The 24,211-nt window shown below is 42.4% G+C and overlaps 1 protein-coding gene across 3 annotated transcripts in view; it reads left to right on the top strand.

Annotated features, from left to right (window-relative positions):
• FAM13A (family with sequence similarity 13 member A) overlaps positions 1-15,761 on the top strand; it is a 354,436-nt gene extending 338,675 nt beyond the window's left edge. Inside the window, exons 20-24 of one of the 3 annotated variants that reach the window (XM_049709015.1) lie at positions 302-397; positions 2,001-2,084; positions 7,604-7,800; positions 8,398-8,499; positions 15,216-15,761. In XM_049709015.1, coding sequence (XP_049564972.1) covers positions 302-397; positions 2,001-2,084; positions 7,604-7,800; positions 8,398-8,499; positions 15,216-15,348 — 612 coding nt within the window. In that variant the 3' untranslated portion in view covers positions 15,349-15,761. Of the gene's footprint in view, positions 1-301; positions 398-2,000; positions 2,085-7,603; positions 7,801-8,397; positions 8,500-11,190 lie in introns of all 3 variants that reach the window. The other 2 variants (XM_004276998.4, XM_033400352.2) reach the window with 2 other exon arrangements.
• Positions 15,762-24,211: the final 8,450 nt, after the last annotated feature.

The following is a 24,211-nucleotide window of genomic DNA, read 5'->3' as shown; positions in this document are numbered from 1 at the left end:
GAAAATAGTGAATCATCTGGGAACTCTCAACCTTCAAGAGTTTTACATAGGGAACTAATAATTAATAGTGATCATAGTTTTGATTGAAGAACAGCAGTACTGCTGAGGGAGTGATTTCCAATGATCTGCAGCTGAAGTAGATATTTTAAATATTCACTGATTCATGTTATCAGTTTAGTAAATTTTGCAAGACTGGCGAGTCTTCAGTTGCATCACCTGTACTTTCTCTCGGCCCAGAGCGTGCTTGGCCAGCCTGGCCACCAGGAGCAGGCTTTTCAGCTCTTCTGTTCTTGCATTTCAGGTGAGCAAGAATGAGCGGCAGATTATGAAGCCGTTGTACGACAGGTACCGCCTGGTCAAACAGATCCTGTCGCGAGCCAGCACTGTCCCCATCATTGTGAGTACACCGCGGCCCGGTTGTCAATTACATGGCTCAATGGGCCCTGGCTATATTACTTGGGCCCCAACTTGCCTTCTCATGAAAGAATAGTCTCTCATAGTTGAACCTGCCATTAATATCCATGGCCTCTAAGCTCGAGGGATGAATAATTTACCAAAGACTTCTGAGGCTACGTTTGCCAAAAATGAGCAAATCTGAGGCTGACAGAAATTTGTTTTCCCCCTTGGGGATATGCCTTGGCCGTGTACCTCCATCTGACACGTGCTGGGCCAGCTTTCCCACGCTTTCCTCAGAGACGGAGCACCGAGAGGATGGGGCTGTGCCCTCGCCAGGGCCCCGCTACAGTCTTAGCGGCTTCTGTTAATAGTCTTCTCTCCACCTCCAAGAGCTGGATCAGCCCTGCTGGGAGAGAGCTTCTAAGGCACTCAGGAGAGGGACCCTCCTCTTTTTGGAGGATGTAGGAAAGTGTGAGGTGGAAGAAAAGGGAGGGCAGCTAACAACTGTGAACTGCGCTCAGTGGCCACCGCCCTTGGACTTCACTGCTTTGGGCCTCTGAATTGGGACTTTGTCAGGAGTAGGGAACAGCGACTGGCCCTCAGCTCGAGGAAACCCTTTCGGGCCCTGGCCAGCCTGCCCCCCACCACCACCCCCGATCCCAGCCCTGCTGTGAGGGCAGTGTTTCTGCCCTGTCCATCTCGTGGGGACCCTTTGCCTCTGTTTTAGCGCCCACCTCGGGGATCCTGAGGGTTCCTCTGCTGGCCTGTAGGCTTTGTAGTAAGCAGGCGTGGCCTCGCTTTTATGTTGTTGGTGAAATGCGTGTTCTTCTCAGCTGCTGCTCTTCTATTCCTCCTTTAAATCTCCTTGTTTATTTCTAGGCCCAAGATGCAGTCTTTCTATGTCTTTTAACAGTATGTTTGTTCATATTTAATGGGGCAGGGTCCAGAGACCTCAGGCAGGTGTGTTTGAAGAAAGCTACCTTTCTAGACGTTTTCTACAGAATAAATCAGTAACCTAACCAACAAAAGGATTAAATCTAAGAAGTCCTTTTTATTCCCCAGTCAGGGGTCCTTAGTGTCTCTCAGTGGGGTGACTGTATAGCCTCTGTTGATAACCTTTGCATCACCCGATGAGCTTACGTTATCGTTAGTTGTTCTGACCAACAAAAGGATTAAATCTAAGAAGTCCTTTTTATTCCCCAGTCAGGGGTCCTTAGTGTCCCTCAGTGGGGTGACCGTATAGCCTCTGTTGATAACCTTTGCGTCACCTGATGAGCTTACGTTATCGTTAGTTGTTCTGGAAGTTATGGTGACTAGGAGGAAAGGCGGGAGGCAGGTGCCCCTCAGGTTTTTTCTGTGTGTGTGGTTAACATACTCGTGTGCCGTCCTTGCTTTCGTGTGGCCTCTGTGGGTGGGGGTCGGGGAGAGCTCCGAAGGGAAGCAGCAACTTGGACAAGAGCTTCAGTTGTGTCTGGTTTTCCTGGGACTTCTTGGCGGGGAGGGGTTCGAGTCTGTAGTTAAAAGGCAGAAGTAAATACTTGCGAGTCAGAAGGGGATGGGGAAAGAAGTTCTCCGTGTAACCTGCCTATTAACGCCTGTCGCAGGGTTCCCCTTCCAGCAAGCGGAGAAGCCCTTTGCTGCAGCCAATTATCGAGGGCGAAACTGCTTCCTTCTTCAAGGAGATAAAGGTGAAGACCCCCAGCTGCTAACCGCTTGCTACCTCCGCAGCAGTGCCTCTCCCTCCTTCCCTCTCTCCCTCTCTCCCTCCCTCCCTCCTGTGGATGGAAAGCCGATGTGATCGGGCCCTTGGGCGATGGCTTCCTGCAGCCGTCCCTAAAAATCAGTAGCAGCCGCATAGCACAGGGAGATCAGCTCGGTGCTTTGTGACCCCCTAGAGGGGTGGGACAGGGAGGGAGGGAGGGAGGGAGACGCAAGAGGGAAGAGATATGGGGAGATAGGTACATGTATAGCGGATTCACTTGTTATACAGCAGAAACTAGCACCCCATTATAAAGCAGTTATACTCCAGTAAAGATGTTAAAAATAAATAAATAACATAGAACTAAATAAATTTAGAAAAAAAATCAGTAGCTGCTTCTAACCAACTTTAAGCAGTCCTCTTTTATTTGTCATAGACCGGCTGATCTCCTTAGTTTCATTTCACTCCCTCGCTGTTGTGTTTTGTTTTGTTTTGTTTGTTGTTGTTTGGTTGGTTTTTACTTCGCTTGCAGGGATTTTTGTTTTGTTTTCAAAATGTTTTTTGTTTTGTTTCTTTCCCCCTATTTGAGGAATGGATTTTCTGTACTCCACAATTTTGTTAAATTAACTCATTGGGTAACTTTAAAAAAAAATCTCATTTACTAAGTTTATAAGCGAAACCAAAATTAACGAAGGCAGTGTACGTAGCACACACAAAAAATTACCATTTTATAGACAAATATCTTAGTTGTCTTTGACAGATATGTGGGTGCAGTTTCATCCACTCTCCTTTCCTCTCACCTTCCCCCTGGCACAGTTAGTCCTTGGTGCTAATTTTATAATCTGTTCTTGATCTGTGAATGTAGCGCTGTGACCAGCAGTCACTAGAACGTGCGCTCTGGCTTTTTCCACCAGGAGTAATCATGGATTTTGTACAGATAATCCTTGTCCTCGGTGGCTACTTCTGCTGAAATGGGAGGAACCATCTGTGCCCATAGATCTGTAGGGACCTAACTGGCCTAGACTAGGATCAGCCTCTTTCATATTTTTATTTCTGGACAACTGAACACACTGACTGCCTCGTACAGGGCTCTAGAAATGAAAAGTCAATCTTTTTAAAAAATTGATGATTGTTATTTAGCAGTTAAGTAAGAAGCGGGAGTAAAACCCCACGTGGAAGTGAGTGTTAAGAGTTTCACTTGTCATATTCCTGTGGCAACCCCAAGCCTGGGGTGTCATTTATTTACTGTAGTTAGGAACGATTATTTCAAAATATGGGGGCCTCGTTGCCACGGAGGGACACCAGTTGAGAACCGCTCCATTTTCTTGCCTGATTGCCTCCACTGTAACTGAGGTAAGGAACCGGTAGCTACAAAGCCGTCTCTTCTCTTCACCCTCTTCCTTTTCTTACCTCCCAAGGGTCTTAACTACTTAATAGACCTCACGTTAAGGTGTTAGGCAGTGATCGTGCTCACTATTCATATTGTTTAAACAGAACTTGTTTTGTAAACATGCTGTAGATGTGAAATGTAGGCAAATATGCTACATTGTATCTTCAAAATTAGAGCTACTTTCTTACAATAAGACTCGATGTTGATGAAAGAAGACAAATTTTATCTAGCTGGTAATTTCACACAAGAATTAAAACACCATAATTGAAGAAATCTGGGCAAGTGTGTGCATGAAAATTAGCATATTTCTCTTAGAAGCGTGCGCTAAAACTATTCCTAGATAAAAATGTGTTCTTAAACACATCCGAAATATGACACTTGATAATTGCCTCATGAAACGAATGGAAGACACAGGAAGGATGCGCTTTTTAAAAGTGTTCCTCCAAATCTTATCCTTTAGCTTAGTTTATTTTTTTCACAATTATGTTTTGGCCACTGGCCCTCACGATGGTCAGAATTTCAGATAATTTTGCAGTTATTACATTGCTCTCACAAATGGTGTTGTCTTTTAGTTCATTTTGTCCCAGTTGGCCAGCTTTATCAGCATGTATTTGGACTGTACTAATTCTCAGAAATTCAGTTAGAATTTAGAATTTGGTGTGTGTGCAGATTGTATCTAAATGGTTTCTTTGAAAACCATCCCCGATTTTTAATGCTTATGGGAAGACACCAGCTGTGTGTGACAGAGAGCCAGCTCAAGTTCTGAAGCCCTAGAACTTCCAGCCCCCAAATCCTACAGATCATCTAGTCCGTTCTCTGATCCAACATAAGAGTTTCCTCTAAAACTTCTCTGACAAAATAGAGACACCGTCCCTAAGAAGTTATTCCACCCTCAAACTTGAGATGTCTACAGCAATGAAGAGAGTAAGGTCGCTCGTTACACGGGCTAAGCATCTACAAGAGCTAAAAATTTATGTTATTAGTTTTGTAGCTTATCATTTGAAAAATTATCTAAAACAATATAGTAATGATATAATTTTAGAATGTATAAGTTTAATAACTATAAAATATAATTAATGAAATAATTAGCCTGTAATATTCACAGTTACGTTTGTATGACTTTCTACTTACAGGCCTAGTTCTGCCTCTGGAGCAGCATGGACTGAGCACACTGCTTTCTCCTTGAGAGCACTTGGCGTATTTACAGTCACCTGCCCTGCCCACTGCCACCCACACCCTGTGAACATTTTTTCTCCAGGTTCCTCTTACTCTTTTCTCATGTGATATGGGCTCCGGACTGTCCAGCAGTGCAGTGCGCTCTACACCAGTCTCTCTATATCCCTCTAAAAAACTGATAGCCAGAACTGAATGTGATTCTAGATGTGGTTTAACCAGCCCGACAGTGGACCGAGGACTAGTCGTGACCTTGCTCTAGATGACCGAGGCCCTTCAGTTCTCGAAGTCTGTGCCTACGTGACTGTCAGTGTGCTGTACGTTCCTCTTAGTCTTTCTAAGGCAGGATGTGTCCACCTCAGCCCTGCAGACATTTGGGCCAGGTAACTCTTTGCTGTGGAGGACTGGCCTCCACCCACGGGGTGCGAGTAGTGCAGTACGACCATCCCTCCCCAGTGTGACGACCAAAAATGCCTTCAGACGTTGCCAAAGGTGCCCCAGGGGGCCGACCTGCCCCCAGCTGAGAGCCACGGCTTGTCGCCCTGCCTCACTGTTGATTTATGCAGCCCCCAGCTTCCTCTTCCAAGAATTGCTTAGTGTCTGCGTCCACTTTTTTTTTCTAATCTAATGATAGGACCTTGAATTTTTCCCGCTTGTTACTTTTCATACTTCTGTGCTAGCCTTATGAAACAGATTACATCTAGCCTTTACATTCCAGCACACCCAGATATCCCTCCCCACTGTGTCAGCTACGCATTGTGTGAATATCCAAGTGACTGCTAGATATTGAGTAAGGATGGGTCAGGTAGAGAGCCTGCTAGAGGCCCCCTGCGGACTCACCTCAGCACTGCAGCCGCACTCTGCGTAAATGTTCGCACAAATCAGCCTGCCTCATTCCTTATTGAAATCCAGGTATTATGCCAATCCTCTCACAAAAGAAGAAGATGGTTAGTTCTCCTGATTTGTGTGCAAGATACCAGTGCTGGTCACCGTTGATCCCTGATTCCTTTTCAGTTGCTCATATGTTATCTGGACACCGGTTCCTTCTAGAAGCCACTCAGTATCCACAACAACCTGATGGTCTTACAATTTGAAGATCTGTTTTGCTGTTTCTTTTCCCCTATGTTTTTCACAGCTTACTGAGAATAGCTTTGTGTAGCTTCGTCTTCAAAAACACTGAGTTCTCAGGATGTGCAAGACACAGTCTCCCGTTCTGAAGTTCTCTCAGGACCTTGGGATATAATTGATAAGGCTTAGACCCCTAACTTCATTGCTTTCTATCTCGGGCTTTAATAACCTCTTAAGAGTCATTTGTATTTCTCTTTTAAAGCTGAATTACTGGACTAAGAGACATTTATTGAACACCTAATATAGGCAGGCATTGGCTGAGCTCCGGGAACAGCAGTGAACAGAGAGGCCCAAATCCATCCCTCTTCCATGGAGTTTATAGTCAGGTGGTCCCACCTGGTCTCCTCATCCAGGAAGGGGAGGTGGGCAGAGGCTGAGTAGCTCTGCCTGTGGGCCCGGTGTACCTGCTCAGGTACTCAACACGCATTCTCTCAATTCTTATGTAAATGACGTAGATGGGACTTGCCACTTCATCTTATAAAAAAAGAGAAACTTTTAAACTATTGAGTTAAAAGCCACTTTTCCTCTGTGAATTTAAAAGTGGTTTTAATTTTTTAAAAATTAATAATGAAGCTTTTACTTCCATGGATCAAGAAAAGAGATTGAAGATCCGAAGTCCCAGCAAAAAGAATCTGGAAAGGTCACCTAGTTTTTTGCCAACTTTACCTTCATGCCTTTGTAACAGTAGTTTCATTGTAGTTATGTACTAGTCCTTTTGTTTTGCCTATTTGTTTGTTTCTTTATTCACATTATTTCTCTTCAGAGGCACCATTATAAACATACCACACTTTATGGTAAGAAAATCCACCACAGACAGTTTGAATCCTGTACTTTACCTGTGAGCAGGGGTTCCTCCTGCCTCCTGAGAGCCATTGGCTGCAGTGGCCCTGAAGCCACTTGGTTGAACTAACAACTGACGTTATAATCCTCTTGTTCATGTAGCTGAACGCCTAACCAATTTTTTAATTTCTCAAGATATTAGGATATTCTTTTCTGGTCTGACTGTACATGTTGGCAGTAAATTACTTTTTTTAAAATCTTTCTTTCAGACTCTGATATCATTTCTTAGAATCACATAGCTTTAAAGTGGCACTAAGACATTCTCTCAGAAAACTAAGTTGACCTCATTTTTCTAATTGCATTTTTATCAAGACAGAGAATATCACACTTTTCTTAGAATCTTGAATGCTGAAAAATACAGCATGTGGTCCTTGGAACCTCTATGAAAAAACATAAGTTTTATGATTCTGGTCATGCAAAGATAAACGTTTTGATCTTCTCAAAAGCTTCCTAAAATTTTGTGCACCAAGCAACCACAAATATTTCATAATCTCAACTTTTAAATAGAAAGGCCGTATTGTTGAATTTCTGAAAAATCTTCACAGCTTAAAAAAATTCTGAGACACATAACTAATAGAATCTTTAAAGCACTGATTTCTGGTGGTGGATTTTTTTTTTAGGTATTGTCACAGAGCTGAGAGTGTTTAAATTCATTTGCTTCTTTTGATTTAGGGTATAAATTGTGATCATTGTTCCTTCCTACCCTCGGCCTTGACAACTGTTAATTGTGCTGTATACTAATTTTTTTTACAGCTTTTTTCCCTATTGAGTAGCTGTGTTTAGTGTTTGTCTTATTTACTGTGTACATATATATATTCAATAATATATCCATCATGTACACGTGTGTTGCTAACTGTAGCTATATAGAAGAAACTATATGGGGTCTGGATAATTAAGTGATCGTGAAGTGATACCTGTAATGAAAGAGGGCCCGAAAAAGTGACCCAATTTTTATTGGGGTTGCTGTGTATCTCCAGGAAGAAGAGGAGGGTTCAGAAGACGATAGCAGCACAAAGCCAGAGTTCACCGTCACCCTGAAGACCGATTTCAGTGCACGTTGCTTTCTGGACCAATTTGAAGATGTCACTGACGGCTTTATTTCCCCGATGGATGATAAAATACCATCAAAATGCAGCCAGGATACCGGACTTTCAAATCTCCATGCTGCTTCGATGTATGTTGTTTTGGTGGTGGTATTGGAATGTTGTGATGAAAATAATTTTCTGAAATATTATTTTAGCCTTTGTACTTAGATTGGCTGCCAAAACGTAAGTGACGTGCCTAGGGTGCATCTGTGTGGATAAAACAGGGTTTGCTTGTTTGTTTAACTTCTGGCTCAGTGTTTCTATATGCTTCATCCCGTGTGATCTGAGGGAGCATCTGAGATCTTGCTTAAACAATCGCAAGGTCTCTGTAATGGCGTTGTGTGGTTCTGTGAGCCACAGCTCGCCATTTAATACATACCGAGGAGAGATGTCATCTCTTTCCTTCTAAGCACAATATGACAAAGCGCCATGGGAGTTCACAAGCCTGAGGAATTCATAAGTAGCAGGAGCCTCGCAGGAGCCCCAGAAGCCGTATCTATCATCAGTGTGCTTTGGCTTCCAGGGGATGGAAAACATCCATTTCTGGTGACCCTCAGCTCCTTGCGCAGTTCCTGCATTTATATGCTTTTCCCTTTCTCCACAACTCCTATCGAGTTGCACATTCCTTACGTTTACAACTATTCAGATTTAACTCAATTTTCTTGAAATACTTCTGCCCCTCTTAGACCAGAACTCTTGGAACACCTTCAGGAAATGAGAGAAGAAAAGAAAAGGGTTCGAAAGAAACTTCGTGATTTTGAAGACAATTTTTTCAGACAAAATGGAAGGTAAGTGCGTGTGCTGTCCTTCCCCTCCCCCACCTCACACACAGCCCTTTTTTCTGTGTCACATCTGTGCAAAGCCTCCCATGTGGGAGCCACCCTACAGCTTTCCTGTAACCTGGCCCTTGGTTTTGTGCCCAGGGCCCCTTTGAGGCTTACTGGAAATGGGGAGGTTTGTGTGGCCCTTCAGGAAGAAGTGCTCCTTGGATGATATCCAAGACCGATACAGATTCAGCTAACATTTACAAAACTCACCTGTCATATCAAATCCTAATCGAAAATGAGCAGCTTAAAGCTGTTTCTAGTGGGCAGCACTGGTTTAGATTTCTGTTTCTGTTTTTTTAATCTTAATAAACTTGAAGGAGAAATAAGGAAAGGGGCACTCTAGGTCTTGCTGGTTTGTAGGCTCCTTTTAAAAGCAGAGTTGTCAAGTCAAATGAGAAATACACAAGAAACAAGAAGCCCTCCTGACTGATAGAGTGCCTTTCACCAGTGAGGTTTTTTTTTTTTTTTAAATACATTTTATCACCTAACATTCTTTTTATTTTTTTTATAAATTTTATTTATTTATTTTTGGCTGCGTTGGTTCTTCGTTGCTGCATGAGGGCTTCTCATTGCAGTGGCTTCTCTTGTTGCGGAGCACAGGCTCTAGGCGCACGGGCTTCAGTAGTTGTGGCTCGCAGGCTCTAGAGCGCAGGCTCAGTAGTTGTGGCGCACAGGCTTAGCTGCTCTGCGGCATGTGGGATCTTCCCGGACCAGGGCTCAAACCCATGTCCCCTGCATTGGCAGGCAGATTCTTAACCACTATGCCACCAGGGAAGCCCCTGTCAGTGAGTTGTAATCATCATCATAGAGCGCTATGCTGAGGGATAGTCTCCCCTGTTAGCAAGTGACCACGCACAGAATGTCCGACTCAAGTCACAGCATGAGACCAGGTTAGAGCAGGGAATAGAGCTCCATCTCTCACATTGGAGTTAAGTTTTATCATTTTAAAATGTTTTAATATAAATTATTTAAACGGTGTAAATACAGTTTCTCTTTAAGTCTCCTTTTATACTTCTCAAAAGTATTGGGAAATAAAAGTACCATAAAGATTAACTTAGGCATTAAAAATGTACTATATTTCAGTTTATTTCAATTATTGTATAAATTTATTTGGGGGATCTCTGATTTGGATCTGTCCTATAATGACTTTCTCAAGATTTATGGGTTTTTTTTTTTGCGGTACGCGGGCCTCTCACTGTTGTGGCCTCTCCCATTGCGGAGCACAGGCTCCGGACGCGCAGGCTCAGCGGCCATGGCTCACGGGCCCAGCCGCTCCGCGGCACGTGGGATCTTCCCGGACCAGGGCACAAACCCGTGTCCCCTGCACTGGCAGGCGGACTCTCAACCACTGCGCCACCAGGGAAGCCCAAGATTTATGAATTTTTATACCTAAATATTTGTTTTTCTTTCTCCATGAACTGTAGGATATTTAGAAAATATAGATAAAAGAAATAATACCCAAAATAATAATAATACCCAAAGAGAAACCAAAGGATTAATGTTTTGATGTGTTTCATTCCAGTCTTCTTCCCAAACATATTTTTGGTTTGTCTGCTCATTTTTTTTCCCATTTGTTTATAGTCACATTATGCACAGATATCCTATAATTATGTAACCTTCACAAGTTTTAAGAAAATACAATTGATGGGAATCAGTAATCATCATACAAGTTTAGAACTGTCAGGGACTTCAGATTTCACAGAATCTGGTTCCATCACTTCGTCCGTGAGGCAAGTGAAGACCCTCAAAGGCACGTCTGGGGCCAGGGTCAGATGCCCCCGTCCCTGCCGTCTCCTGGGAGCATCCAGGGTCCTTTCCTTGAGCAGGCAAAGCAGGAATAAAATTAGTTCATTGAGCAAAATTAAATGAGCCCCAGGCTATCCCATTTCCCATTTTTGCTCTTGAATAAGAAGAAAAGGAAGCCTGGTATTTGAATGTCTGACATGTGCGTTTCCAAGTGAGATGAGAAGCAGGGCAGTACCGGTTGAGGATGCGGGTAACGGCGGCATTTCGTCAGGTTCTCCTGCGGGTTGTATTAGATCGTGGATTCAGAGTACTTAGCATGGTGCTCACCCTATAATCAGCTCTCAAGTATAGTACTTGTGCACATAAAAAGTATACATGTAAAATGACTCAGTAAACTATAAAGGTTTATTAGTATTCTGTGATCCAGTTGCTGAATTCCAAGACTAATTTTTATAGTAAGTAGGAGTATTAACTATTTTTTTAAACCCTGTAAATTATGGGTATACCAATTACTAATCAGAAATGTAATGGTTCATTAGGTGAAGTATATAGAAGTGAGAAAGCATTAAGTGTAAGTAAAGGACTTCAGTGTACGGAGACTTGTAGTATGAATTCATACGTAGCAGCAGCAGAGAGAGAAAGTTTCTACATTTCGTAGTCTTTCCCATCATTCTTCAAGATGCCAGATTAACTCTGAAACTCAGTTGCATGGTGCCTTCTGGGGACACTGTCTTTCACTGCTTGTCTAAACCCAGCTCCAGTCTTGACACCAAGTGATGCTGCAACACTGATTCTATGGGGTGATCAACTGCACATTTCCACGTGATGGTCCTTCACCTGAGGAACAGTATCCTCTGGAAGAGACAGCACGTGATCACCAGCCCCTTTTCCCTTTGTTTCCGTCAGAAACGTCCAGAAGGAAGACCGCACCTCTATGGCTGAAGAGTACAATGAATACAAGCACATCAAGGCAAAACTGAGGCTCCTGGAGGTGCTCATCAGCAAGAGAGACACTGATTCCAAGTCCGTGTGAGGAGGCAGCCCTACCCGAGCCAAGGGGGCTGGGGGTGCAGGGTGAATGTGCCCCCCACCTCCCCTGGCAGATAGCAGCTCTGCAGAAACTGGAAGGCAGCCTTGGAGCTGGACCTACAAAGCGAGTAGCTCTTCTGCCTCTGGGCCCCTGGGATCGTCTCCAGTTTCCACTGCCTGCCTTGGAAACCGCCTAGATGGAAGGAGCGCACCTGCCCCCATGTAGGAGTTGTGTAAGGGAAAGTCGAGATCTCCGTGCACCCGAGCGCTCACACACACACACAGACGCTGTAGCGGAGGCTTCGCTGACAACTGGCAGCGACGAATCACTACATTGAGACACACTCATCTACAGAGGATACACACTGTTCTTCTCTGGATAACTGAGAAGCAGCCTGTTCTCTGTCGGACTGTGACAAAAACAAGCTCAGGACTTCACCCTGTAGAGCGAACTTGCTGTGCACATCCAGTGCAGGTGCCCAAGAGAGCATGGGCCCAGCCCAAGAGAGCACGGGCTCTCTTTGGACCCAGTCAAGTGGGAACCTGCATGGGAGCCCTATTTGCTGCCTTGACCATCCTCGTGACCTTTCCACAGAGCTGCGCCTTTCCCCACTCGTGTGAATCGCTTCCCCTTTAGCTCTCAGGTGGATGGAAGCCGCGTCTGCCCAGAATGGCCGTGCAGTCCTCTATTTGACCGTGTGTTTCTTTTCGACGTCCTCAGCTGATAGAGAGCTGTGATCCCTGACTAGGGCTGGACCATCTGCAGAGGACAGAGGGGATAGAGAAGTAGCTAATATTTGTGCTGATTTTTAAATTAGGCAGCGGTGAAGAGCCTGGAGAATCCTTTCCTGAACGTTGACTGCACTTATTAGCCTCAGATGTTAACGTCAAACACTGAGCGAGGCCAGCAGCCTATTTGGGGCTTAGTTTTGTTTTGGCTCTAGCCGAACGAAAGGGTCTTGCTTCATTCTTAGCTTAAGTGTAGAGGATCGTGAGAGAGAATGAGCCTCCTGAGGACTTACCAGAGTTTTAATTTTTTTTTCTTTTTTTTTAAGTAAACCTGCACTAAAAATCTCCTGAAGGGTAAGTATAGCCCTGAGAGCTCAGCCTAAGACAGAATCGAAATCACACTATTTTCAAGATCATGTATAAAGAGAAAAAAAATAATGGTGTATAGCCAATGATGAGTCTAATTTTTTCAAAGACGGTGTCACAAAACTGTCTATATTAGACATTTCGGAGGGACCAGGGAATTGAAGACACCAGATCATTCATCTCTCCAGTGTGCCGGTGTTATCTTGTGATTTGTTGTTACTTTTTGACTTTCTGTGTTTGCGCTGAGGAAAGTGGGTCCTGGTTCCGCCTGCCCATCCTGGCCCACGTTTCTGCTCTGTGAGGTTGAGCACAGGTGTCTGCCCACCAGCCGCTGGTTGCCAAGAGAAGGTGTTTCAGCAGGCTCTGCCTTTTGAAGATAATGTTGCGGGATGAACGGGACAGCAAAGGGTACCATTTTGTTTTCTTTAATAATAATAACAAGGATAAAACTCCTTCCTGATCGGTTGTCAGTTTCCAAAATGGGTTCTTGAGAAACTGTCTGGTCAGATTGGATTTGTAGCAGCATTTTCCATTGTTGAAGTGAAGTAGCAGCTCTCTGTCGGTTGAAAATCGTTGAAGTCAGGAGTAGGGGAAAAAGAATACCTTTAAATTTGCTCTTAAAAATAATCATCCAAAAGCATGAGCTATATGTTGAAAGTGCCCTGGTTGAATCCACGTACTTAAAGACAGTACATAATCCTGCAATAGAGATATAGCTTGGTATTCTTTGCCTTACTGTTTACATTGCAGATTGCTATAATTTCAAGGAGTTATATTATAAAATGATGCACTTTAGGACGTTTCTATTTTTGAAATCTGAACATGAATCATTCACATGACCAAAAATTGTATTTTTGAAAAGAAATACATGTCTAGTTCGTCCTTTTTAAGTAATCTCTTACATAAGCTATAATGTAAATCACATCATTACCAGTTAACTTTCAAAGCACATCTAAGAGTATTGTTTTGCAAATACTAATATGCTATAGAACTTTAAAAGAGAAAAAGCTATATAAATGAGAAGCTACTAAATGTTTTGAAATCTCTTGTTTCTGCCAAAGGTAAATTAAGTAAAAGATTTATTCAGGAATCCCCATTCAAATTTGTATGATTGAATAAAAGAAGACACCGAGTTATAGTAAAACGTGTATGGAATGTCATGTTTTCCTTTGTAATTTATAATAATATACTTCCTAGAATGGTGCCCAAATTAAGGGAGGGAAGCCCTGTTTACAGGAGATTCTATCTGAAGACAGGTTAGTCCATAGGTTCTGGCTCTGCCAGAAATGCGGAGGTAAATTTGTTTCCATAGCAACCATTTTTTGCAGCCCAGAGTCTCAAGGCCCTAGAGGCAGTGTCTTAATTGGCCTAACACAGAATACTCCGGACTGCGGTTTTTCCTTTGCTCTGTGGGGAATGTGTGTGTGTTTATGAGCACATGCCAACAAAATAAATGTCAAGGGTTATGTAATAACAATGATAAGTAGAAGCAAAGCATGAATAAACTTGGCCGTGTGATTGTAAGAATCAGAGATAGCAGAGGCTTGTCATTTCCCAAGCATTTGCTCTTTATTATGTTTTAGCCTGGAGCAAACCTTGAAATAGATATTTATATTAAGTATGTTATCATTACTGCATTTCATCTTTGAAGCGTTGAGTCCGTATTTTCCTTTTTAGACAGGTATGTGCGAGGTTTAGGATAAGGGCCCGCTGAGAAGTTTTTCAGGACAGCCGAAGTTTGTCTTGGTGCTGGTAGAAGGAAGTCTGCACAATCTCAGTGATCTCCGATTCAGGGAAAAGTCCCATGAAAGAACACATCACATTTCAGGCTGGAGAACTATTTTTTTTAATTGCTAGCTATAATTTATTGTGAGCTAATAAGTAGATGGCTTTCGTTGCTGGTTTGAAGTCAAAAGGTGATTATTCATTGGCAAGGCAGGGATCGGCAATGCCTCTATATATAACATCAGTGTGATTTTTGCTTTCTCTCCTCCTGATGCAACACTTGCGTGGTGCCAGAAGAGCCTGTTATAGGGTGTGCCTGCTCCCAGGTGTGTCATTTCTAGCCCAGGACAAGTGCCTCAGGGTTGTGCCTTGCGCTTAGAATTCCTTATAAGGTGACTGTTAAGTCGATTATCAGAATCAAAGGGCAGCCGTGGTGCCAGTTAAGTTGGTTCCTTCTGGGACTGCCTAATTCTCAGTAGACAGAATTGAGCCCTGTATCCAGAACTGATCACAGATTTATAAGGAAAATCAAAATTTAAAGTTTGTTGATGAATTTTTTAAGAGATTCTTAATCTGATCGTGAAGATGCCATCTTTCTTAAGGGTATATTTCTTAAGGCTGTATACCTCACTACCTTTGATGGTATATTTATAGCTGAACGCCATCATCTCTTTTAACTGCCTTGTGAAAATCTGGTTGTAGTCTAAATTGGTTTTGCTTTCAAGACGGGTCTTCCTGGCACACTGCATCCTGGGGGGGGTTTTCTTCCGAGGTGAGGAGTGGTAGTTTCTGCACCCAGGTCAGCACCTCTGTGGTATTCTTTCGTAGTATGCACTTGGTTAAACCGATAGGGAGGGACAAAACTGGGCTAAAACGTTAAAGCAGTGTTTCCTCGGAAGGCCACGGGTTTAGCAGAAGCCGGAGTGTGCTTACTTTTTCTTTGATTAATTCCCTTCCGTTATATTTTTTTCCCCCACGTGACCCTCAGAATCTACTGAAGAGTACATTTTGTCAAAAGATAGGCTAACCGTGTTTTCGAGTCCGTAGGTACTGAACTTGTGCATACTGGTACTTCTTCACAGGGCAGCTGACACGGCCAAAGCTCCAAGAGATGGTGATCTACGTGTCAGCCGCTGCGCCGTGGCCTCAGCCACTTTCCAGAGTAGAGATCGTGCCCTTGGGGCATCCACACTCTTCCACCGTGATCCTTCATAACAGATGTATGTGGATAAGCTGAGGTCAATTGCAGGTACACACAGATGTGTATTAAAATGAAATCTATACATCTACAACTTCATATTGCTATGAAAGTGCAGGTATGTCTCTAGAGGATCTCATTTTGTCTGGAATCCAGCCAGTCGTGGCCACGTGCGCAGCTTGAGAAATCGATTCGGCAGATCTAGCTCTCAATCTGAAAGCACCTACACAATCATGAAAATCTCCGAGAGTGGATGCAATTTTAGTAAATAACATGGGCCCAGAACAATGTTTACACGACATGTAAGCAGAAAGTATTTGAAATTACAGTTGTTCCTTTTGTAAAATGTAAACTGAATGAAAATGTTATGTACATTTTTGTACATGGCTGTATTTTGTATGAACATAAATAAAATATTTTTAATTGTGAATGTCCTGAATTTTTTGACAGCGTCAGGAACGTGTGACTGAACGCTCTGTGGGGTCTGACCTTTCCCTGTGTAGGGAATCACGCTGCTCCCCTGAGCTCCTCAGAAGCCTCCCCTCCAGGGAGGGCCCTGGAAGGTGAAGCAAACTGGGTACAAGCTAGACATGCCCGTGATGGTCAGTAGGAAAACAGGCTTGTGCTCTCTGCTCGGCTGCCTTTGAAGCAGTTAATGGAAGGGGCTGGAGGGGTGCAGAAAGAAAGGCATTAAGAAAAACAACTGTTTAAGCACATTTCCAAAGTCTCGGAGGCCATCACAGGCAAATATGTGAACCACTCACTACTCTGAAGCTAATGAGGCCACCAGAAAACTGTGACATGGAAGAAAAGGCACGTTGCAGTTGTGTGAGGTGAGTAGCTCGTGGTCGGTGGAGGTTAGGCCCACAGGTGTTCTTTAAGCTGCATGCATTACAGACGCCTGACTGAAGTGACTCAAGTACACATTCAGAGTATACTAAACATGAAATTAAAAAAAAAAAAAAATTAAGGCTTGGAGCAAGGACCCTGTCCCAGGACTGATACCAGGATTTGAACTAAGATGTCTGACTTCGGAGCATGAAGACGCAGCACTGCTGACGGCACAGTGGCCTGGCGTTCTGTCAGAACTGAAGCTCGGGCTTCCCTGGTGGCGCAATGGCTGAGAATCCGCCTACCAATGCAGGGGACATGGGTTTGAGCCCTGGTCCAGGGAGATCCCACATGCCGCAGAGCAACAAAGCCCTTGCGCCACAACTACTGAGCCCGCGATCTGGAGCCGCGAGCCGCAACTACTGAGCCCGCGAGCCGCAACTACTGAGCCTGCGTGCTGCAGCTACTGAGGCCCACGCGCCTAGAGCCCGTGCTCCACAACGGGAGGCGCCGCTGCAGTGAGAAGCCCGCGCGCCACAGGCAAGAGTAGCCCCTGCTCGCAGTAACTGGAGAAAAGCCCACGTGCAGCAACGAGGACCCAACACAGCCAAAAATAAAATAAATGGAATAAATAAATTTAAAAAAAAACACTGAAGCTCGTCTGAGTAACTTACCTTTTGAAACACTGGGTCCAAAGTAATAAAACTGAGGCAGAAGTGGCAAGCAGTACATAGCGACCCTTCATTTTCTTAAGTCCTGTTTTGCTGTCGCCCCTCTGAGTGACCAGAACGTGATGCTGGCCCAAGTACACCAGCTTCTACAGCCTGTTTAAAAGCCTGATGGCCCTCCAGACGGCCTCCCCGACTCCCCTGGAAATGTTTTTGCTCCTCCTCTATCAGTTTGCAGCACCATGGACGAACTGAATGGGAATTTCAGAACAGGGACCGACGGGGGGAGGTTGGGAGAGAAGGACAGTCCTCGTCACGCCTTTCAATGGCCTCATTATTACCCCCTCTAGACATGGATTCTGAATCTTGTAAGACAAAATGTATCGGGGTTATCCCTAAGCTGGGTCAGCTTATCAAGGCTATAAATACACAGTTGGATTTCATATTCAGTAAAAGCTGAAAGTAGAAATTCCCAAATGCGTTTTCAGAATGCTGGCTGGCAGGCCGACAAGTGGGGTTTGGCAGGAGCTGGGCTTGTGGACAGCCTGCTTCTCACTGCTCCTCTCCATCGACAAGGCTTGTACCACAGGGTGGATCCGAGTTGTGCAGCATCTTCCGGGGAACGCGGCCCGGTGCGAAACGCAGCAAGAACCAAATCCGAGACCTCTGGACTTCCATGTCTCAGCTGAGCCTTTGTGTGTATAAATCATGTGTTACTGTGAGTTCTGAAACTCATATCTTCCACACGTTTGAATCTTCCTTTAATTTCTCAAAAGCAATTCAAAGATGCTGAGAAATCCTTGTCATGCTTCTGGTTCTACAGCATTGAGTACTTCTTGGTAAGATATTTTGAGATATTCTTATTTTTCTGTAACTGTTACTTTTTTTAACTGAAGTATAGTTGATTTATAATGTTTTAGGTGTATGGCAAAGTGATTCAGTTATATATATATATATATATATATATATATATATATATATATATATATACTTTTTCAGATTCTTTTCCATTATAGGTTATTACAAGATATTGAATATAGTTCCCTGTGTAGATAGTAGGCCCTTGTTTATCTATTTTACTTTTTTCTTAATTTTTTTTTATAAATTTACTTACTTTTGGCTGTGTTGGGTCTTCGTTGCTGTGCGTGGGCTTTCACTAGTTTTGGCAAGGGGGGGCTACTCTTCGTTGCCGTGTGCGGGCTTCTCATCGCGGTGGCTTCTCTGGTTGCGGAGCATGGGCTCTAGGCATGCAGGCTTCGGTAGTTGTGGCACTTGTGCTCAGTAGCTGTGGTTTGCGGGCTCTAGAGTGCAGGCTCAGTAGTTGCGCTTGGGCTTAGTTGCTCCGCGGCATGTGGGATCCTCCCGGACCGGAGCACTAACCCGCGTCCCCTGCATTGGCAGGAGGACCCTCAACCACTGCGCCACCAGGGAAGCCCTCAGGCTGTATTTTTAAACAACTAAAAATGAAGCGTACCCCAGGGAGAAGAGCTGCTCTGATTTCGGCAGGCCCCTCAGTAGCATCCTGTGTTTCACCAAGCCCGTGGACAAGGCTGAGACTGGGAGGGGGCCTGGGGTCATCCGCCACTCCCTCATCAGCGCCAAGGGGGCAAAGTCGGGGTGCCACTGCTCGGGCCAGCAGCAGAGCAAGCTTTGGGTTCAAATGACCTTCCACTCTCATTGAATGAGGCCCTGCCCCCCATTACCTCATAAATTCAGCAACTCCAGGTCTCTTCTCCGAACAGTCTGCCAAACTTGAACTTGAGAGCCCTTGAGTCTGCTATACCAGCATCTGAGCTCCTGGGAGAGCCCAGGCACGAAAGGTCAGGAGACACGTTTTTAACAACAAGAAGCCTTTGGCAGTGGCAGGCCGGTCCCTGTGGGGCCACGAGCCAGTACCTAGTTGGCGCTCGCTATTGACCTTTGCTCTCAGGAGCCCCGGGCCTCTTATGACACTGTAGGCATTGGGGTTATTTCCAAATCTGCTCTTTGGCTTTCTTTTTCTCCTAATCCTAAAAACAAGGTGACCGTGAAACTAACCTGGTTTAGAGTTTCCCTTCACCTGAGGAGTGTATGTGTGTGAGTTTTAGATCTTATTTAATTTCTCAGGAAGTTCAACACCAATGGGAACTGAATCAATAATAACCAGAGATTGTATCCAGTTCCCCCGGGGTTAGGCCCAGGAAAATCAGCTTTTAAAAGATCTGAAGACCGTATGATTGTGCACCCTGCCAAGCATCCAGCCACTCTTGGAAGAAAAAAAATGCTGACATCTGAACTGATTTTCTCCATGCCACACATAACTCCGTTACTTTTAGAAGGAAATAAAACACTAAAGCCTGGATCAGCTAATCCGTGGGAGAGGCTGTTATTAATACAGATGCACAGAATCTGCCCACAATGGGGTGGACACTTCCTCCAGCACCTATTCTGTTGCATATCCCTGTTTCTCACTCCACGAGGGAAGTTAACCAATCCCTCCTTACCTGGGTTGGAAAGGCGTGGTGGTAGCTTCTGTGTCACATCCAACTGGAGAATTGCCTTGATCTAATCTGCAGGAGAGTTTTCACCTCTTCTGAAGACATGAGGACCTACTGTCTTCCTTATCACAAGCTCCTCTTCAGCTTTGTGAGATACTGTTCCCCAAGATAAGTCTGCAGGTGGAGGCTGCCAGTGCGCCTATCAATGCCCCAAGAAGGCATCTCTTAAAAATGAAGACATTCACAAACCAGAAGACTCGTAACTCAAGCAACCCCAGCTAAGTAGTACGAAGGCAACATGGGCATCATGTTCTTAGATATTCTAGAGATATCTAAGCATATTTTAAAATACGCTTGGCTCCATTTTTAAGAGCCAAAGAAAACTGGAAACGACCAAAGCTTACATTTCTTTTTGAGAGGAAATGATAAAATTCTGCATATTAGCCTTGATTTTATATACTTCCTCTTCTGTGCTTGACCCTAACACAAAACATTCTGTTCATTGGGCTGCACCTCAAATCTGTTTTGACGTTCTGTTGTATGCCCTCCTTCATTCCACCTTTCTCTCCATCATCCAGTTAACAGTGATTTGGCTGTTTTCTCCTTTATTTTTTCTGGTTTTATTGAGATATGATTGACATGTAACATTGTGTAAGTCTAAGGTGTACAACAGGTTGATTTGAACCACTAATATATTGTAAAGCAATTACCATCACAGCATTAGCTAACACCTCCATCATATTACATAATGATCATTCTTTTTTGTAGTTAGAACATTTAAGATCTACTCTGTTAGCAACACTCAAGTATATAGTACAGTATTATTAACTATGATCACCATGCTGTTAATTAGATGCCCAGAATGTATTTATCTTATCACTGGAAGTTTGTATCCTTTGACCAACATCTCCCCATTCTCCCCACTCCCCAGGCCCTGGTAACTACCATTCTACTCTGTTTCTATGAGTTAGGCTTTTTAGATTTCACATATAAGGGAGATCATACAGTATTGGTCTTTCTCTGACTTAATTAGCATAATACTTTCAAGGTCCATCCATGTTGTCACAAATGCAAGATTTCCTTCTCTCTTATGAATAATATTCCATGGTATATATACACCACCATTTCTTTATCCATTCATCCTTTGACAGACCCGTTGTTTCCATATCTTGGCTATTGTAAATAATGCTTCAGTGAACATGGGGGTGCAGACATCTCTTCAAGATCCTGTTTATATTTCCTTTGGATATATATATACCCAGAAGTGGGATTGCTGGATCGTACGATAGTTCTAATTTTATTTTTTTAAGGAACCTTCATAATGTTTTCCATAGTGGCTATACCAGTTTACACTCTTACCAACAATGCACAAGGGTTCCCTTTTCTCCACATCTTCACCAACACTTATCTTTTGTCTTTTTGACAGTAGCCATTTTGACAGGTGTGAGATGAATATCTCCTTGTGGTTTTGATTTGCATTTCCCTGATGTTTAGTGATGCCGAGAACCTCTTCATGTACCTGTTGGCCATTTGTATGTCTTAGTTGAAAATGTATTTATTGAGTTCTCCTGCCCATTTTAAAATCAAATTGTTTGGTTATTTTTGCTATTGAGTTGTATGAGTTATTTACATATTTTGGATACTAACTCCTTATCAGATATATGGTTTGCAAATATTTTCTTCCATTCCATAGTTTGCATTTTTATTTGTTGGTTGTTTCTTTTGCTGTTGCAGAAGCTATTTTAGTTCGATATAATCCCACTTATCAAGTCTTGTCTTTGTTGCTAGAGCTTTTGGTGTTAAATCCAAAAATCATCGCAAAGACCAACGTCAGGAAGCCTTTTCCCTATGTTTTCTTCTAGGAGTTTTAGTTTCAGGTCCTGTGTTTAAGTCTTTCTCTTGAGTTAATTTTTGTGAATAGTGTAAGATAGGGGTCCAATTTCATTCTGCATTTGACTATCCAGTTTTACCAACATCATACATTCATTCATTCATGTATTTATTTTTTTTACATCATTTATTAAAGAGGCTATTCTTTCCCCATTGAGTATTCTTGGCTTCCTGTCAAATATCAGTTAACCATATATGCAAAGGTTTATTTCTAGGCTCTTGATTCTGTTCCGTTGGTCTATTTGTTCTTTTTTATGCCAGTACCATACTATGTTAATTGCTGTAGCTTTGTAGTATAGCTTGAAATAGTTATTACTATAGCTAGAGTAGTATACTTTGAAACAGGAAATGTGATGCCTCCAATTTATACTTTTTTCTCACGATTGCCTTGGCTATTTGGGATCTTTTGTGGTTCCATACAGATTTTAAAATTATTTGTTCTATTTCTGTGAAAAATGCCATTGGGGTTTTGATAGGGATCACACTGAATCTATAGATGGCTTTGGGTAGTATGGCTATCTTAACAATATTAACTCTTCTGATTCATGAACATAGGATCTCTCTCCATTTCTTTGTGTCTTCTTCAGTTTTTGGTGTTTTTTTTTGCCAAAGTCTTGTAGTTTACAGTGTACAGATCTTTCACCTCCTTGGTTAAATTTATTTCTAAATATTTTATTGTTTTTGATATTATTAAAGGGATTGTTTTCTTTTTTTCTTTTTCAGGTATTTCATTGTTAGTATATAGAAACACAACTGATTCTTGTATGTTGATTTTGTGTCCTATAACATTACTGAATTCCTCGAGTAGTTCTAGCTTTTCTTGGTGCAGTCATTAGGATTTTTTATATATAAGATCATATCATCTGCAAACAATGAGTTTTACTTCTTCCTTTCTGATTTAGATGTCTTTTTTTCCTTGCCCGATTTCTCTGGTTAGGATTTCCAGTACTGTGTTGAATAGGAGGGGTGAGAATGGTCACCCTTAACCGGTTCCTGATCTTAAAGGAAAAGCTTTCAACTTTTGAACATTGAGTATAATGTTAGCTGTGGACTTATGATGTTATGTTGAGGTATGTTTCTTCTGTTCCCAATTTGTTGAGAGTTTTTTTTATTATGAAATGATGTTGTCATTTGTCAAATGCTTTTTTTGCATCTATTGAAAGGATCATATGAGTTTATCTTTCCTTCTATTAGTGAGATGTATCACATTTATTGATTTGCATACATTGAATCATTCTTGCATTCCAGGAATAAATCCTGCTTGACCATGGTGTATGACTGTTTTAATGTGCTATTGAATTCAGTTTGCAAATATCGTGTTGAGAATTTTTGCATTTATATTCATCAGGGATATTGGTCTGTAGTTATCTTTCCTTATAGTTTCCTTATCTGGCTTTGGTACCAAGGTTATGCTACCCTCATAAAATGAGTTTTGGAGTGTACCCTGTTTGAGAAGGATTGACATTAATTCTTCTTTAAATGTTTGGTAGAATTCACTGGTGAAACCATCTGGCCTATGGTTTTCTTATTGGGAGGTTTTTGATTATTGATTCAATCTCCTTCCTCATTACTAGTTTGGATTTTCTATTTTTTTCATGATTCAGCCTTGGTAGGTTGTATGTTTCTAAGTTTTGGGTTTTTTTAATTGATGGACATTTGAAGTTTTTTTTTAAGATTCTTTTTGATGTGGACCATTTTTTTAAGTCTTTATTGAATTTGTTACAATGTTGCTTCTGTTTTATGATTTGTTGGGTTTTTTTGGCCATGAGGCATGTGGGATCTTAGCTCCCCAACCAGGGGTTGGACCCACAGCCCCTGCATTCGAAGGCAGAGTCTTAACCATTGGACCACCAGGGAAGTCCCATGAAGTTTTGTTTTTTTTTTTCCACACACATCCTGAGCTTTATTGGGTATTAGTGAACATGATTTCAAAAACATACTTTTTAAGTATGGTTATGAGAACAATAAGTTTTAAAGAACTTAAGCTATTCTTATAAAATATATCATCTGCTCATCTTATGGCCAAATTTTCTCTAAATGATTCAGTTGATTTTTTTTTTATACCTCTGACTTCTACATCTCATTTAAAAACATTTTTTATTGGAGTATAGTTGACTTACAATATTGTGTTAGTTTCAGGTGTACAGCAAGGTGAATCAGTTACACATATACATATATCCATTCTTTTTTTAGATCTTTTTCCTATATAGGTCATTACAGAGTACTGAGTAGAGTTCCCTCGGCTATACAGTAGGTTCTTATTAGTTATCTATTTTATATATAGTAGCGTGTATATGTCAATCCCAGTCTCCCAATTTATCCCTCCCCACTCTTATCCCCTGATAACCATAAGTTTGTTTTCTACATCTGTGACTCTACTTCTGTTTTGTAAATAAGTTAATTTGTACCATTTTTTTAGATTCCACATATAAGCAATATCATATGATATTTGTCTTTCTATGTCTGACTTACTTCACTCACTGACAGTCTCTGGCTCCATCCATGTTGCTGCAAATGGCATTATTTTGTTCTTCTTTATGGCTGAGTAATATCCCATTGTATATATGTACCACATTTTCTTTATCCATTCCTCTGTCAATGGACATTTAGGTTGCTTCCATGTCCTGGCTATTGTAAATAGTGCTGCAGTGAACATTGTGGTGCATTTATCTTTTCGAATTATGGTTTTCTCAGGGTATATGCCCAGTAGTGGGATTGCTGGGTCATATGGTAGTTGTATTTTTAGTTTTTTAAGGAATCTCCATACTGTTCTCCATAGTGGCTGCACCAATTTACATTCCCACCAGCCGTGTAGGAGGGTTCCCTTTTCTCCACACCCTCTCCAGCATTTATTGATTGTAGATTTTTTGATGATGGCCATTCTGACTGGTGTGAGGTGACACCTCATTGTAGTTTTGATTTGCATTTCTCTGATAATTAGTGATGAGCATCTTTTCATGTGCATCTGTATGTCTTCTTTGGAGAAATGTCTGTTTAGATCTTCTGATATTGAG

Source organism: Orcinus orca, chromosome 4 (assembly GCF_937001465.1).
Source record: "Orcinus orca chromosome 4, mOrcOrc1.1, whole genome shotgun sequence".
Taxonomy (NCBI): Eukaryota; Metazoa; Chordata; class Mammalia; order Artiodactyla; family Delphinidae; genus Orcinus; species Orcinus orca.
The sequence above is the reverse complement of the archived record's forward strand: the minus strand, read 5'-3'. Positions and strand labels throughout refer to the sequence as shown.